This window comes from Sphaeramia orbicularis, chromosome 21 (genome assembly GCF_902148855.1).
Source record: "Sphaeramia orbicularis chromosome 21, fSphaOr1.1, whole genome shotgun sequence".
NCBI classification, from domain to species: Eukaryota; Metazoa; Chordata; class Actinopteri; order Kurtiformes; family Apogonidae; genus Sphaeramia; species Sphaeramia orbicularis.
Genome location: NC_043977.1, coordinates 59,265,041 through 59,278,421, shown reverse-complemented (window position 1 = coordinate 59,278,421; position 13,381 = coordinate 59,265,041). Strand labels below are relative to the sequence as shown.

The following is a 13,381-nucleotide window of genomic DNA, read 5'->3' as shown; positions in this document are numbered from 1 at the left end:
GATCAGCTGGTTCTGGGTCCTAGTTTTGGAGCCGTTGGATCAGCTGGTTCTGGGCCCTAGTTTTGGACCCTTTGGATCAGCGGGTTCTGGGCCCTAGTTTTGGAGCCTTTGGATCAGCTGGTTCTGGGCTCAAGTTTTGGAGCCTTTGGATCAGCTGGTTCTGGGCCCTAGTTTTGGAGCCTTTGGATCAGCTGGTTCTGGGCCCTAGTTTTGGAGCCATTGGATCAGCTGGTTCTGGGCCCTAGTTTTAGACCCTTTGGTTCTGCTGGCTCTGGGCCCTAGTTTTAGACCCTTTGGATCAGCTGGTTCTGGGCCCTAGTTTTGGAGCCTTTGGATCAGCTGGTTCTGGGCCCTAGTTTTGGACCTGTTGGATCAGCTGGTTCTGGGCCCTAGTTTTGGAGCCTTTGGATCAGCTGGTTCTGGGCCCTAGTTTTGGAGCCTTTGGATCAGCTGGTTCTGGGCCCTAGTTTTGGAGCCTTTGGATCAGCTGGTTCTGGGCCCTAGTTGTGGACCCTTTGGATCAGCGGGTTCTGGGCCCTAGTTTTGGAGCCTTTGGATCAGCTGGTTCTGGGCTCAAGTTTTGGAGCCTTTGGATCAGCTGGTTCTGGGTCCTAGTTTTAGAGCCTTTGGATCAGCTGGTTCTGGGCCCTAGTTTTAGACCCTTTGGATAAGCTGGTTCTGGGCCCTAGTTTTAGACCCTTTGGATCTGCTGGCTCTGGGCTCAAGTTTTGGAGCCTTTGGATCAGCTGGTTCTGGGCCCTAGTTTTGGACCCTTTGGATCAGCTGGTTCTGGGCCCTTGTTTTAGACCCTTTGGATCTGCTGGCTCTGGGCCCTAGTTTTAGACCCTTTGGATCAGCTGGTTCTGGGCCCTAGTTTTGGAGCCTTTGGATCAGCTGGTTCTGGGCCCTAGTTTGGGAGCCTTTGGATCAGCTGGTTCTGGGCCCTAGTTTTGGAGCCTTTGGATCAGATGGTTTTGGGCCCTAGTTTTAGACCCTTTGGATCAGCTGGTTCTGGGTCCTAGTTTTAGACCCTTTGGATCAGCTGGTTCTGGGCTCAAGTTTTGGAGCCTTTGGATCAGCTGGTTCTGGGCCCTAGTTTTGGAGCCTTTGGATCAGCTGGTTCTGGGCCCTAGTTTTGGAGCCTTTGGATCAGCTGGTTCTGGGCCCATGTTTTGGAGCCATTGGATCAGCTGGTTCTGGGCCCTAGTTTTAGACCCTTTGGTTCTGCTGGCTCTGGGCCCTAGTTTTAGACCCTTTGGATCAGCTGGTTCTGGGCCCTAGTTTTGGAGCCTTTGGATCAGCTGGTTCTGGGCCCTAGTTTTGGACCTGTTGGATCAGCTGGTTCTGGGCCCTAGTTTTGGAGCCTTTGGATCAGCTGGTTCTGGGCCCTAGTTTTAGACCCTTTGGATCAGCTGGTTCTGGGCTCAAGTTTTGGAGCCTTTGGATCAGCTGGTTCTGGGCCCTAGTTTTGGAGCCTTTGGATCAGCTGGTTCTGGGCCCTAGTTTTGGAGCCTTTGGATCAGCTGGTTCTGGGCCCTAGTTTTAGACCCTTTGGATCAGCTGGTTCTGGGCCCTAGTGTTGGACCCTTTGGATAAGCTGGTTCTGGGCCCTAGTTTTAGACCCTTTGGATCTGCTGGCTCTGGGCTCAAGTTTTGGAGCCTTTGGATCAGCTGGTTCTGGGCCCTAGTTTTGGACCCTTTGGATCAGATGGTTCTGGGCCCTAGTTTTAGACCCTTTGTATCTGCTGGCTCTGGGCCCTAGTTTTAGACCCTTTGGATCAGCTGGTTCTGGGCCCTAGTTTTAGACCCTTTGGATCTGCTGGTTCTGGGCCCTAGTTTTGGAGCCTATGGATCAGCTGGTTCTGGGCCCTAGTTTTAGACCCTTTGGATCAGCTGGTTCTGGGCCCTAGTTTTAGACCCTTTGGATCAGCTGGTTCTGGGCCCTAGTTTTAGACCCTTTGGATAAGGTGGTTCTGGGCCCTAGTTTTAGACTCTTTGGATCAGCTGGTTCTGGGCCCTAGTTTTGGAGCCTTTGGATCAGATGGTTTTGGGTCCTAGTTTTAGACCCTTTGGATCAGCTGGTTCTGGGCTCAAGTTTTGGAGCCTTTGGATCAGCTGGTTCTGGGCCCTAGTTTTAGACCCTTTGGATCAGCTGCTTCTGGGCCCTAGTTTTGGAGCCTTTGGATCATCTGGTTCTGGGCCCTAGTTTTAGACCCTTTGGATCAGCCGGTTCTGGGCCCTAGTTTTGGAGCCTTTGGATCAGCTGGTTCTGGGCCCTAGTTTTAGACCCTTTGGATCAGCTGGTTCTGGGCCCTAGTTTTGGAGCCTTTTGATCAGCTGGTTCTGGGCCCTAGTTTTAGACCCTTTGGATCAGCCGGTTCTGGGCCCTAGTTTTGGAGCCTTTGGATCAGCTGGTTCTGGGCCCTAGTTTTAGACCCTTTGGATCAGCTGGTTCTGGGCCCTAGTTTTGGAGCCTTTGGATCAGCTGGTTCTGGGCCCTAGTTTTGGAGCCTTTGGATCAGCTGGTTCTGGGCCCTAGTTTTGGACCCTTTGGATCAGCTGGTTCTGGGCCCTAGTTTTGGAGCCTTTGGATCATCTGGTTCTGGGCCCTAGTTTTAGACCCTTTGGATCAGGTGGTTCTGGGCCCTAGTTTTAGACCCTTTGGATCAGCTGGTTCTGGGCTCAAGTTTTGGAACCTTTGGATCAGCTGGTTCTGGGCCCTAGTTTTGGAACCTTTGGATCAGATGGTTCTGGGCCCTAGTTTTGGACCCTTTGGATCAGCTGGTTCTGGGCCCTAGTTTTAGACCCTTTGGATCAGCTGGTTCTGGGCCCTAGTTTTAGACCCTTTGGATCAGCTGGTTCTGGGCCCTAGTTTTGGAGCCTTTGGATCAGCTGGTTCTGGGCCCTAGTTTTAGACCCTTTGGATCAGCTGGTTCTGGGCTCAAGTTTTGGAGCCTTTGGATCAGCTGGTTCTGGGCCCTAGTTTTGGAGCCTTTGGATCATCTGGTTCTGGGCCCTAGTTTTAGACCCTTTGGATCATCTGGTTCTGGGCCCTAGTTTTGGAGTCTTTGGATCATCTGGTTCTTGGCCCTAGTTTTGGAGCCTCTGGATCAGCTGGTTCTGGGCCCTAGTTTTTGACGCTTTGGATCAGCTGGTTCTGGGCCCTAGTTTTAGACGCTTTGGATCAGCTGGTTCTGGGCCCCAGTTTTAGACCCTTATGATCAGCTGGTTCTGGGCCCTAGTTTTGGAGCCTTTGGATCAGCTGGTTCTGGGCCCTAGTTTTGGAGCCTTTGGATCAGCTGGTTCTGGGCCCTAGTTTTGGACCCTTTGGATCAGCGGGTTCTGGGCCCTAGTTTTGGAGCCTTTGGATCAGCTGGTTCTGGGCTCTAGTTTTGGAGCCTTTGGATCAGCTGGTTCTGGGCCCTAGTTTTGGAGCCTTTGGATCAGCTGGTTCTGGGCCCTAGTTTTGGAGCCATTGGATCAGCTGGTTCTGGGCCCTAGTTTTAGACCCTTTGGTTCTGCTGGCTCTGGGCCCTAGTTTTAGACCCTTTGGATCAGCTGGTTCTGGGCCCTAGTTTTGGAGCCTTTGGATCAGCTGGTTCTGGGCCCTAGTTTTGGACCTGTTGGATCAGCTGGTTCTGGGCCCTAGTTTTGGAGCCTTTGGATCAGCTGGTTCTGGGCCCTAGTTTTGGAGCCTTTGGATCAGCTGGTTCTGGGCCCTAGTTTTGGAGCCTTTGGATCAGCTGGTTCTGGGCCCTAGTTGTGGACCCTTTGGATCAGCGGGTTCTGGGCCCTAGTTTTGGAGCCTTTGGATCAGCTGGTTCTGGGCTCAAGTTTTGGAGCCTTTGGATCAGCTGGTTCTGGGTCCTAGTTTTAGAGCCTTTGGATCAGCTGGTTCTGGGCCCTAGTTTTAGACCCTTTGGATCTGCTGGCTCTGGGCTCAAGTTTTGGAGCCTTTGGATCAGCTGGTTCTGGGCCCTAGTTTTAGACCCTTTGGATCAGCTGGTTCTGGGCCCTAGTTTTAGACCCTTTGGATCTGCTGGCTCTGGGCCCTAGTTTTAGACCCTTTGGATCAGCTGGTTCTGGGCCTTAGTTTTGGAGCCTTTGGATCAGCTGGTTCTGGGCCCTAGTTTTAGACCCTTTGGATCAGCTGGTTCTGGGCCCTAGTTTTGGATCCTTTGGATCAGCTGGTTCTGGTCCCTAGTTTTGGAGCCTTTGGATCAGCTGGTTCTGGGCCCTAGTTTTAGACCCTTTGGATCAGCTGGTTCTGGGCCCTAGTTTTGGAGCCTTTGGATCAGCTGGTTCTGGGCCCTAGTTTTGGACCCTTTGGATCAGCTGGTTCTGGGCCCTAGTTTTGGAGCCTTTGGATCTGCTGGTTCTGGGCCCTAGTTTTGGACCCTTTGGATCAGCTGGTTCTGGGCCCTAGTTTTGGAGTCTTTGGACCAGCTGGTTCTGGGCCCTAGTTTTAGACCCTTTGGATCAGCTGGTTCTGGGCCCTAGTTTTGGAGCCTTTGGATCAGCTGGTTCTGGGCCCTAGTTTTAGACCCTTTGGATCAGGTGGTTCTGGGCCCTAGTTTTAGACCCTTTGGATCAGCTGGTTCTGGGCCCTAGTTTGGGAGCCTTTGGATCAGCTGGTTCTGGGCCCTAGTTTTGGAGCCTTTGGATCAGATGGTTTTGGGCCTTAGTTTTAGACCCTTTGGATCAGCTGGTTCTGGGTCCTAGTTTTAGACCCTTTGGATCAGCTGGTTCTGGGCTCAAGTTTTGCAGCCTTTGGATCAGCTGGTTCTGGGCCCTAGTTTTGGAGCCTTTGGATCAGCTGGTTCTGGGCCCTAGTTTTGGAGCCTTTGGATCAGCTGGTTCTGGGCCCTAGTTTTAGACCCTTTGGATCAGCTGGTTCTGGGCTCAAGTTTTGGAGCCTTTGGATCAGCTGGTTCTGGGCCCTAGTTTTAGACCCTTTGGATCAGCTGGTTCTGGGCCCTAGTTTTGGAGCCTTTGGATCATCTGGTTCTGGGCCCTAGTTTTAGACCCTTTGGATCAGCCGGTTCTGGGCCCTAGTTTTGGAGCCTTTGGATCAGCTGGTTCTGGGCCCTAGTTTTAGACCCTTTGGATCAGCTGGTTCTGGGCCCTAGTTTTGGAGCCTTTTGATCAGCTGGTTCTGGGCCCTAGTTTTAGACCCTTTGGATCAGCCGGTTCTGGGCCCTAGTTTTGGAGCCTTTGGATCAGCTGGTTCTGGGCCCTAGTTTTAGACCCTTTGGATCAGCTGGTTCTGGGCCCTAGTTTTGGAGCCTTTGGATCAGCTGGTTCTGGGCCCTAGTTTTGGAGCCTTTGGATCAGCTGGTTCTGGGCCCTAGTTTTGGACCCTTTGGATCAGCTGGTTCTGGGCCCTAGTTTTTGAGCCTTTGGATCATCTCGTTCTGGGCCCTAGTTTTAGACCCTTTGGATCAGGTGGTTCTGGGCCCTAGTTTTAGACCCTTTGGATCAGCTGGTTCTGGGCTCAAGTTTTGGAACCTTTGGATCAGCTGGTTCTGGGCCCTAGTTTTGGAACCTTTGGATCAGATGGTTCTGGGCCCTAGTTTTGGACCCTTTGGATCAGCTGGTTCTGGGCCCTAGTTTTAGACCCTTTGGATCAGCTGGTTCTGGGCCCTAGTTTTAGACCCTTTGGATCAGCTGGTTCTGGGCCCTAGTTTTGGAGCCTTTGGATCAGCTGGTTCTGGGCCCTAGTTTTAGACCCTTTGGATCAGCTGGTTCTGGGCTCAAGTTTTGGAGCCTTTGGATCAGCTGGTTCTGGGCCCTAGTTTTGGAGCCTTTGGATCATCTGGTTCTGGGCCCTAGTTTTAGACCCTTTGGATCATCTGGTTCTGGGCCCTAGTTTTGGAGTCTTTGGATCATCTGGTTCTGGGCCCTAGTTTTGGAGCCTTTGGATCAGCTGGTTCTGGGCCCTAGTTTTAGACGCTTTGGATCAGCTGGTTCTGGGCCCTAGTTTTAGACGCTTTGGATCAGCTGGTTCTGGGCCCCAGTTTTAGACCCTTTGGATCAGCTGGTTCTGGGCCCTAGTTTTGGAGCCTTTGGATCATCTGGTTCTGGGCCCTAGTTTTGGAGCCTTTGGATCAGCTGGTTCTGGGCCCTAGTTTTGGAGCCTTTGGATCAGCTGGTTCTGGGCCCTAGTTTTAGACCCTTTGGATCTGCTGGCTCTGGGCCCTAGTTTTAGACCCTTTGGATCAGCTGGTTCTGGGCCCTAGTTTTGGACCCTTTGGATCAGCTCGTTCTAGGCCCTAGTTTTGGAGCCTTTGGATCAGCTGGTTACAGGCCCTAGTTTTGGAGCCTTTGGATCAGCTGGTTCTGGGCCCAAGTTTTAGACCCTTTGGATCAGCTGGTTCTGGGCCCTAGTTTTGGACCCTTTGGATCAGCTGGTTCTGGGTCCTAGTTTTGGAGCCTTTGGATCAGCTGGTTCTGGGCCCTAGTTTTAGACCCTTTGGATCAGCTGGTTCTAGGCCCTAGTTTTGGAGCCTTTGGATCAGCTGGTTCTAGGCCCTAGTTTTAGACCCTTTGGATCAGCTGGTTCTGGGCCCTAGTTTTGGAGCCTTTGGATCAGCTGGTTCTGGGCCCTAGTTTTGGAGCCTTTGGATCAGCTGGTTCTGGGTCCTAGTTTTGGAGCCTTTGGATCAGCTGGTTCTGGGCCCTAGTTTTAGACCCTTTGGATCAGCTGGTTCTGGGCCCTAGTTTTAGGCCCTTTGGATCAGCTGGTTCTGGGCCCTAGTTTTGGACCCTTTGGATCAGCTCGTTCTAGGCCCTAGTTTTGGAGACTTTGGATCAGCTGGTTCTAGGCCCTAGTTTTGGAGCCTTTGGATCAGCTGGTTCTTGGCCCTAGTTTTGGAGCCTTTGGAACAGCTGGTTCTAGGCCCTAGTTTTGGAGACTTTGGATCAGCTGGTTCTGGGCCCTAGTTTTGGAGCCTTTGGATCAGCTGGTTCCAGGCCCTAGTTTTGGAGCCTTTGGATCAGCTGGTTCTGGTCCTAGTTTCTGACCCTTTGGATCAGCTGGTTCTGGTCCTAGTTTTAGACCCTTTGGATCAGCTGGTTCTGGGCCCTAGTTTTGGAGCCTTTGGATCAGCTGGTTCTGGGTCCTAGTTTTGGAGCCTTTGGATCAGCTGGTTCTGGGCCCTAGTTTTGGAGACTTTGGATCAGCTGGTTCTGGGCCCTAGTTTTGGACCTTTTGGATCAGCTCGTTCTAGGCCCTAGTTTTGGAGACTTTGGATCAGCTGGTTCTAGGCCCTAGTTTTGGAGCCTTTGGATCAGCTGGTTCTTGGCCCTAGTTTTGGAGCCTTTGGATCAGCTGGTTCTAGGCCCTAGTTTTGGAGACTTTGGATCAGCTGGTTCTGGGCCCTAGTTTTGGAGCCTTTGGATCAGCTGGTTCTGGGCCCTAGTTTTGGAGCCTTTGGATCAGCTGGTTCTGGTCCTAGTTTTAGACCCTTTGGATCAGCTGGTTCTGGTCCTAGTTTTGGAGCCTTTGGATCAGCTGGTTCTGGTCCTAGTTTTGGAGCCTTTGGATCAGCTGGTTCTGGGCCCTAGTTTTGGAGCCTTTGGATCAGCTGGTTCTGGGCCCTAGTTTTGGAGCCTTTGGATCAGCTGGTTCTGGGCCCTAGTTCTAGACCCTGTGGATCAGCTCGTTCTAGGCCCTAGTTTTGGAGACTTTGGATCAGCTGGTTCTGGTCCTAGTTTTGGAGCCTTTGGATCAGCTGGTTCTGGGCCCTAGTTTTAGACCCTTTGGATCAGCTGGTTCTGGGCCCTAGTTTTGGAGCCTTTGGATCAGCTGGTTCTGGGCCCTAGTTTTGGAGCCTTTGGATCAGCTGGTTCTGGTCCTAGTTTTGGAGACTTTGGATCAGCTGGTTCTGGGCCCTAGTTCTAGACCACTTGTTCTTTGGTAGCTGGTCCAGATCCATGTCCAGTCCAGCTGTCCTTCATTTAATTTCAGATTTCCCATGCTCCTTTGCTCTGGCTGTGTTTACTGCTATACTCGTCATGTTGAACAGGTCGGTTTAAGACACTCAGTCTGACTGAGAGGGGCGTGGCTTGGGGGGGGGGGGGGGGGGTCGGGGATGTGCAGATCCTGTATAGTGCTGATTTATGTGGAAAAAAAACCTGATGTTGAACTACAGCGCCCCCATGTGGACAACTGATAATACTGATCGAAGCTGAAATCCATAGGGTTCTTCCACTGGGGGGGTCCACTATGGTGGTCATCAAGGAGAAGAAATCCAACCACATCTTTCTGAGTTATTGAGAAAAAAACCAAGGAGATCTGACGGAGGCAGCGTTAGGAGTAAATTAAGGAGTAATTAAGGAGAAAAAGCCAAAAGAACAATACCACATGTCCCCACAATGAACTAAAGTGTGGTGTTGTTTGTGAGGGCTGTTTGTTTTGGTGCGGCGCTGTGGGCTGGTTGGGCGCCAACGGGCACACGGGCCCGTGGATACGGTTACAGGGCCCACGCCAGGCAGCAGCGGCGCTCTCAGATGACACGTTTGGCCTCGAGTTCAAAGACGTCTCTGTTTACATCCAAGGAAAGAGGTCGAAGAGGCTCCAAGTTTCAAAGGTTCCTCAGCTCCAAAACATGCAGTGGATTTCCCATAATGCACTGCACCAGGTACCTGCTCTACGTCCAACGGTGACGTTTGACCACTGCACTGAGCCAAAGAACAGCCGAAGGATTAGAAGAACCAGGCGTTTCATCCACTGACTTCATTCCAGAGTACTGGTTCTGGTTCGGTTCTGCACATGCCCGGTTCTGGTTCGGTTCTGCACATGCCCGGTTCTGGTTCGGTTCTGCACGTGCCCATTTCCTTTTACTGTTACAGACTGAAACCGACTGAAACAGACTGAAACCGACTGAAACAGGAGTTTGCATCTTTATTGAACTGAAGTCCAGAAATGCTTTCTTGACAGATCCAGAAAAATAAAAAAAAGATCAATATCACATTTGAACAATAAACATTTTCTTCTTATAACGATTTTACACACACACACACACACACACACACACACACACACACACACATATATATATATATATATATATATATATATATATATATATATATATATATACACAGTACCAGGCAAAAGTTTGGACTCACCTTCTTATTTAAATGACATGTGATGGACCACAGATGGCCAACAAGTGCTCAGCATCATTTGGAACTCCTTCCAGACTTTTGGAAAACATTTCAGGTGACTACCTCATGAAGCTCATCGAGAGAATGCCAAGAATGCACAAAGCAGTCATAAAAGCAAAATGTGGCTATTTTAAAGAATCTAAAATATAAAACATGCTTTGAGTTTTGTCACACCTTTTTAAACTACATCATTCCACATGTGTTCATTCATAGTTTTGATGCCTTCAGTGAGAATCTACAATGGAAATAGCCATAAAAATAAAGAAAAAACAGGTGAGTCCAAACTTTTGCCTGGTAGTGTGTATATATATATATATATATATATATATATATATATATATATATATATATATATTAACAAGTTCTTTTCACATTTTCATGACATGCAAACTTCACCCATTAAAGCAGCGTCTGACTTTGGTCACTCATTTTTCACTCGTCTCCAAATGCGTATGTTTGAACTGGTTCTGCTGAACATGAACCCGGCTGTGGTGTCGCTCCATTGGCTGACGGTTCATTTTCCAGTTTGGTTTGAACTCCCTCCATGCTCTTGGACCACTCCACCTCTGTCAGCTCTGCACACTCAAACACACACTCTGTCAGATCAGCTGCTCCTGCTGGTGCCCAGAACAAAGACCAAGCTCCCAGGGGATGAGGCCTTTGGGTCTTTAGGCCTTTGGTCTTTGGATCTTTGGTCTTTAGGCCTTTGGGCTTTAGGTCTTTAGGCCTTTGGTCTTTGGATCTTTAGTCTTTAGGCCTTTGGGCTTTAGGTCTTTAGGCCTTTGGTCTTTGGATCTTTGGTCTTTAGGCCTTTGGGCTTTAGGTCTTTAGGCCTTTGGTCTTTGGATCTTTGGTCTTTAGGCCTTGGGCTTTAGGTCTTTAGGCCTTTGGTCTTTGGATCTTTGGTCTTTAGGCCTTTGGGCTTTAGGTCTTTAGGCCTTTGGTCTTTGGATCTTTAGTCTTTAGGCCTTTGGGCTTTAGGTCTTTAGGCCTTTGGTCTTTGGATCTTTGGTCTTTAGGCCTTTGGGCTTTAGGTCTTTGGTCTTTAGGCCTTTGGGCTTTAGGTCTTTAGGCCTTTGGTCTTTGGATCTTTGGTCTTTAGGCCTTGGGCTTTAGGTCTTTAGGCCTTTGGTCTTTGGATCTTTGGTCTTTAGGCCTTTGGGCTTTAGGTCTTTAGGCCTTTGGTCTTTGGATCTTTAGTCTTTAGGCCTTTGGGCTTTAGGTCTTTAGGCCTTTTGGCTTTAGGTCTTTAGGCCTTTGGTCTTTGGATCTTTGGTCTTTAGGCCTTTGGGCTTTAGGTCTTTGGTCTTTAGGCTTTTGGGCTTTAGGTCTTTAGGCCTTTGGGCTTTAGGTCTTTAGTTCTTTGGGCCTTTAAGTCATATCATCCATCACCATGGTCTTCACTTTCACTGTTATGCTGATGACACCCAGCTGTACATCTCCACTAAAGCCCCCCCCCCCCATTCTCTCCACCATCACCAACTGCCTCACTGACATAAAAACCTGGACGACCAACAACTTCGACCAACTCAACAGCAATACAACTGAAATCATCATTATTTAACCCAAATGTCTTCTCCCTCTTCCCAGAACTTTTCACTCTCCATCGATGGTCACCAGGTCGTCCTGTGTCACCTTGGGTCGTCCTGGGTCGTCCTGGGTCGTCCTGGGTCACCCTGGGTCGTCCTGGGTCGTCCTGGGTCGTCCTGGGTCACCCTGGGTTGTCCTGGGTCACCCTTGGTCATCCTGGGTCACCCTGGGTCGTCCTGGGTCACCCTGGGTCACCCTGGGTCGTCCTGAGTCACCCTGGGTAACCCTGGGTCACGTTGGGTTGTCCTGGGTTGTCCTGGGTCGTCCTGGGTCACCCTGGGTCGTCCTGGGTCACCTTGGGTCGTCCTGGGTCGTCCAGGGTCACCCTGGGTCGTCCTGGGTCACCCTGGGTTGTCCTGCGTCACCTTGGGTCGTCCTGGGTCACCTTGGGTCACCCTGGGTCGTCCTGGGTCACCCTTGGTCATCCTGGGTCACCCTGGGTCGTCCTGGGTCACCCTGGGTCGTCCTGGGTCACCCTGGGTCGTCCTGGGTCACCTTGGGTTGTCCTGGGTCGTCTTGGGTCACCCTGGGTTGTCCTGGGTCACCTTGGGTCGTCCTGGGTCGTCCTGGGTCACCCTGGGTCACCCTGGGTCGTCCTGGGTCAACTTGGGTCACCCTGGGTCGTCCTGGGTCACCCTTGGTCATCCTGGGTCACCCTGGGTCACCTTGGGTCGTCCTGGGTCACCTTGGGTCACCCTGGGTCGTCCTGGGTCACCCTTGGTCATCCTGGGTCACCCTGGGTCACCCTGGGTCGTCCTGGGTCACCCTGGGTCATCCTGGATCATCCTGGGTCACCCTGGGTAACCCTGGGTCGTCCTTGGTCACCCTGGGTCGTCCTGGGTCACCCTGGGTCACCCTGGGTCGTCCTGGGTCACCTTGGGTCGTCCTGGGTCGTCCTGGGTCACCCTGGGTTGTCCTGGGTCGTCCTGGGTCGTCCTGGGTCACCCTGGGTCGTCCTGGGTCACCTTGGGTCGTCCTGGGTCACCTTGGGTCACCCTGGGTCGTCCTGGGTCACCCTTGGTCATCCTGGGTCACCCTGGGTTGTCCTGGGTCACCGTGGGTCACCCTGGGTCGTCCTGGGTCACCTTGGGTCGTCCTGGGTCATCCTGGGTCACCCTGGGTCGTCTTGGGCCACCTTGGGTTGTCCTGGGTCACCTTGGGTCGTCCTGGGTCACCCTGGGTCGTCCTGGGTCACCCTGGGTCGTCCTGGGTCACCTTGGGTCGTCCTGGGTCACCTTCGGTCACCCTGGGTCGTCCTGGGTCACCCTTGGTCATCCTGGGTCACCCTGGGTTGTCCTGGGTCACCGTGGGTCACCCTGGGTCATCCTGGGTCGTCCTGGGTCACCTTGGGTTGTCCTGGGTCATCCTGGGTCACCCTGGGTCGTCTTGGGCCACCTTGGGTCGTCCTGGGCCACCTTGGGTCGTCCTGGGTCACCTTGGGTCGTCCTGGGTTGTCCTGGGTCGTCCTGGGTCACCCTGGGTCGTCCTGGGTCACCTTGGGTCGTCCTGGGTCACCTTGGGTCACCCTGGGTCGTCCTGGGTCACCCTTGGTCATCCTGGGTCATCCTGGGTCGTCCTGGGTCATCCTGGGTCGTCCTGGGTCACCCTGGGTCGTCTTGGGCCACCTTGGGTTGTCCTGGGTCACCTTGGGTCGTCCTGGGTCACCCTGGGTCGTCCTGGGTCACCCTGGGTCGTCCTGGGTCACCTTCGGTCACCCTGGGTCGTCCTGGGTCACCCTTGGTCATCCTGGGTCACCCTGGGTTGTCCTGGGTCACCGTGGGTCACCCTGGGTCACCCTGGGTCATCCTGGGTCGTCCTGGGTCACCTTGGGTTGTCCTGGGTCATCCTGGGTCACCCTGGGTCGTCTTGGGCCACCTTGGGTCGTCCTGGGCCACCTTGGGTCGTCCTGGGTTGTCCTGGGTCGTCCTGGGTCACCCTGGGTCGTCCTGGGTCACCTTGGGTCGTCCTGGGTCACCTTGGGTCACCCTGGGTCGTCCTGGGTCACCCTTGGTCATCCTGGGTCATCCTGGGTCGTCCTGGGTCATCCTGGGTCGTCCTGGGTCACCCTTGGTCATCCTGGGTCATCCTGGGTCGTCCTGGGTCATCCTGGGTCGCCCCCCCCACTCAGCTGCCCAAACACTCATCCATGCTGTCATCACTTTCAGACTTGATTATTCCATGACAACTCAATGATCAATCACTTGATAATTGATTATTGGATCCAGATCAACGGAACCGGTGGGACATGACGGGAGAACCGGGTCCGGCTGTGATCACACACTCTGAAGGTCGGTCTGGTTCTTGCTGTGGCCCGGTTCCGCTCCGCCGGTCCCCAGTCAGACCCAGCCCATTAATGTTTGGCTCCAGAACCAACATGTTCAGTCCTGTGTCAAAATCTCTGGTCCACGTCCACGTCCACGTTCTCGTAAATGTCCAAACTAAACAAAATGAGTCTGTTCTCTTTGTTCTAATCTGTAAGATCAGCTCAGCTCCACATTTATCAACTCTACAGCTTCTAGAACCTGTGGATTCCCACGGGTCAATGCAATAGTTTTTATATCTATCTATCTATCTATCTATCTATCTATCTATCTATCTATCTATCTATCTATCTATCTAT

General features: G+C 52.3%; 1 protein-coding gene across 1 annotated transcript; it reads left to right on the top strand.

The window, feature by feature from the left end:
- Positions 1 to 10,780: 10,780 nt before the first annotated feature.
- On the top strand, positions 10,781 to 12,943 carry LOC115412087 (collagen alpha-5(IV) chain-like). Its single transcript, XM_030124380.1, has one exon. The coding sequence runs from the start codon at positions 10,781 to 10,783 to the stop codon at positions 12,941 to 12,943; it is 2,163 nt and encodes a 720-aa protein (XP_029980240.1).
- The last annotated feature ends 438 nt before the right edge of the window (positions 12,944 to 13,381 follow it).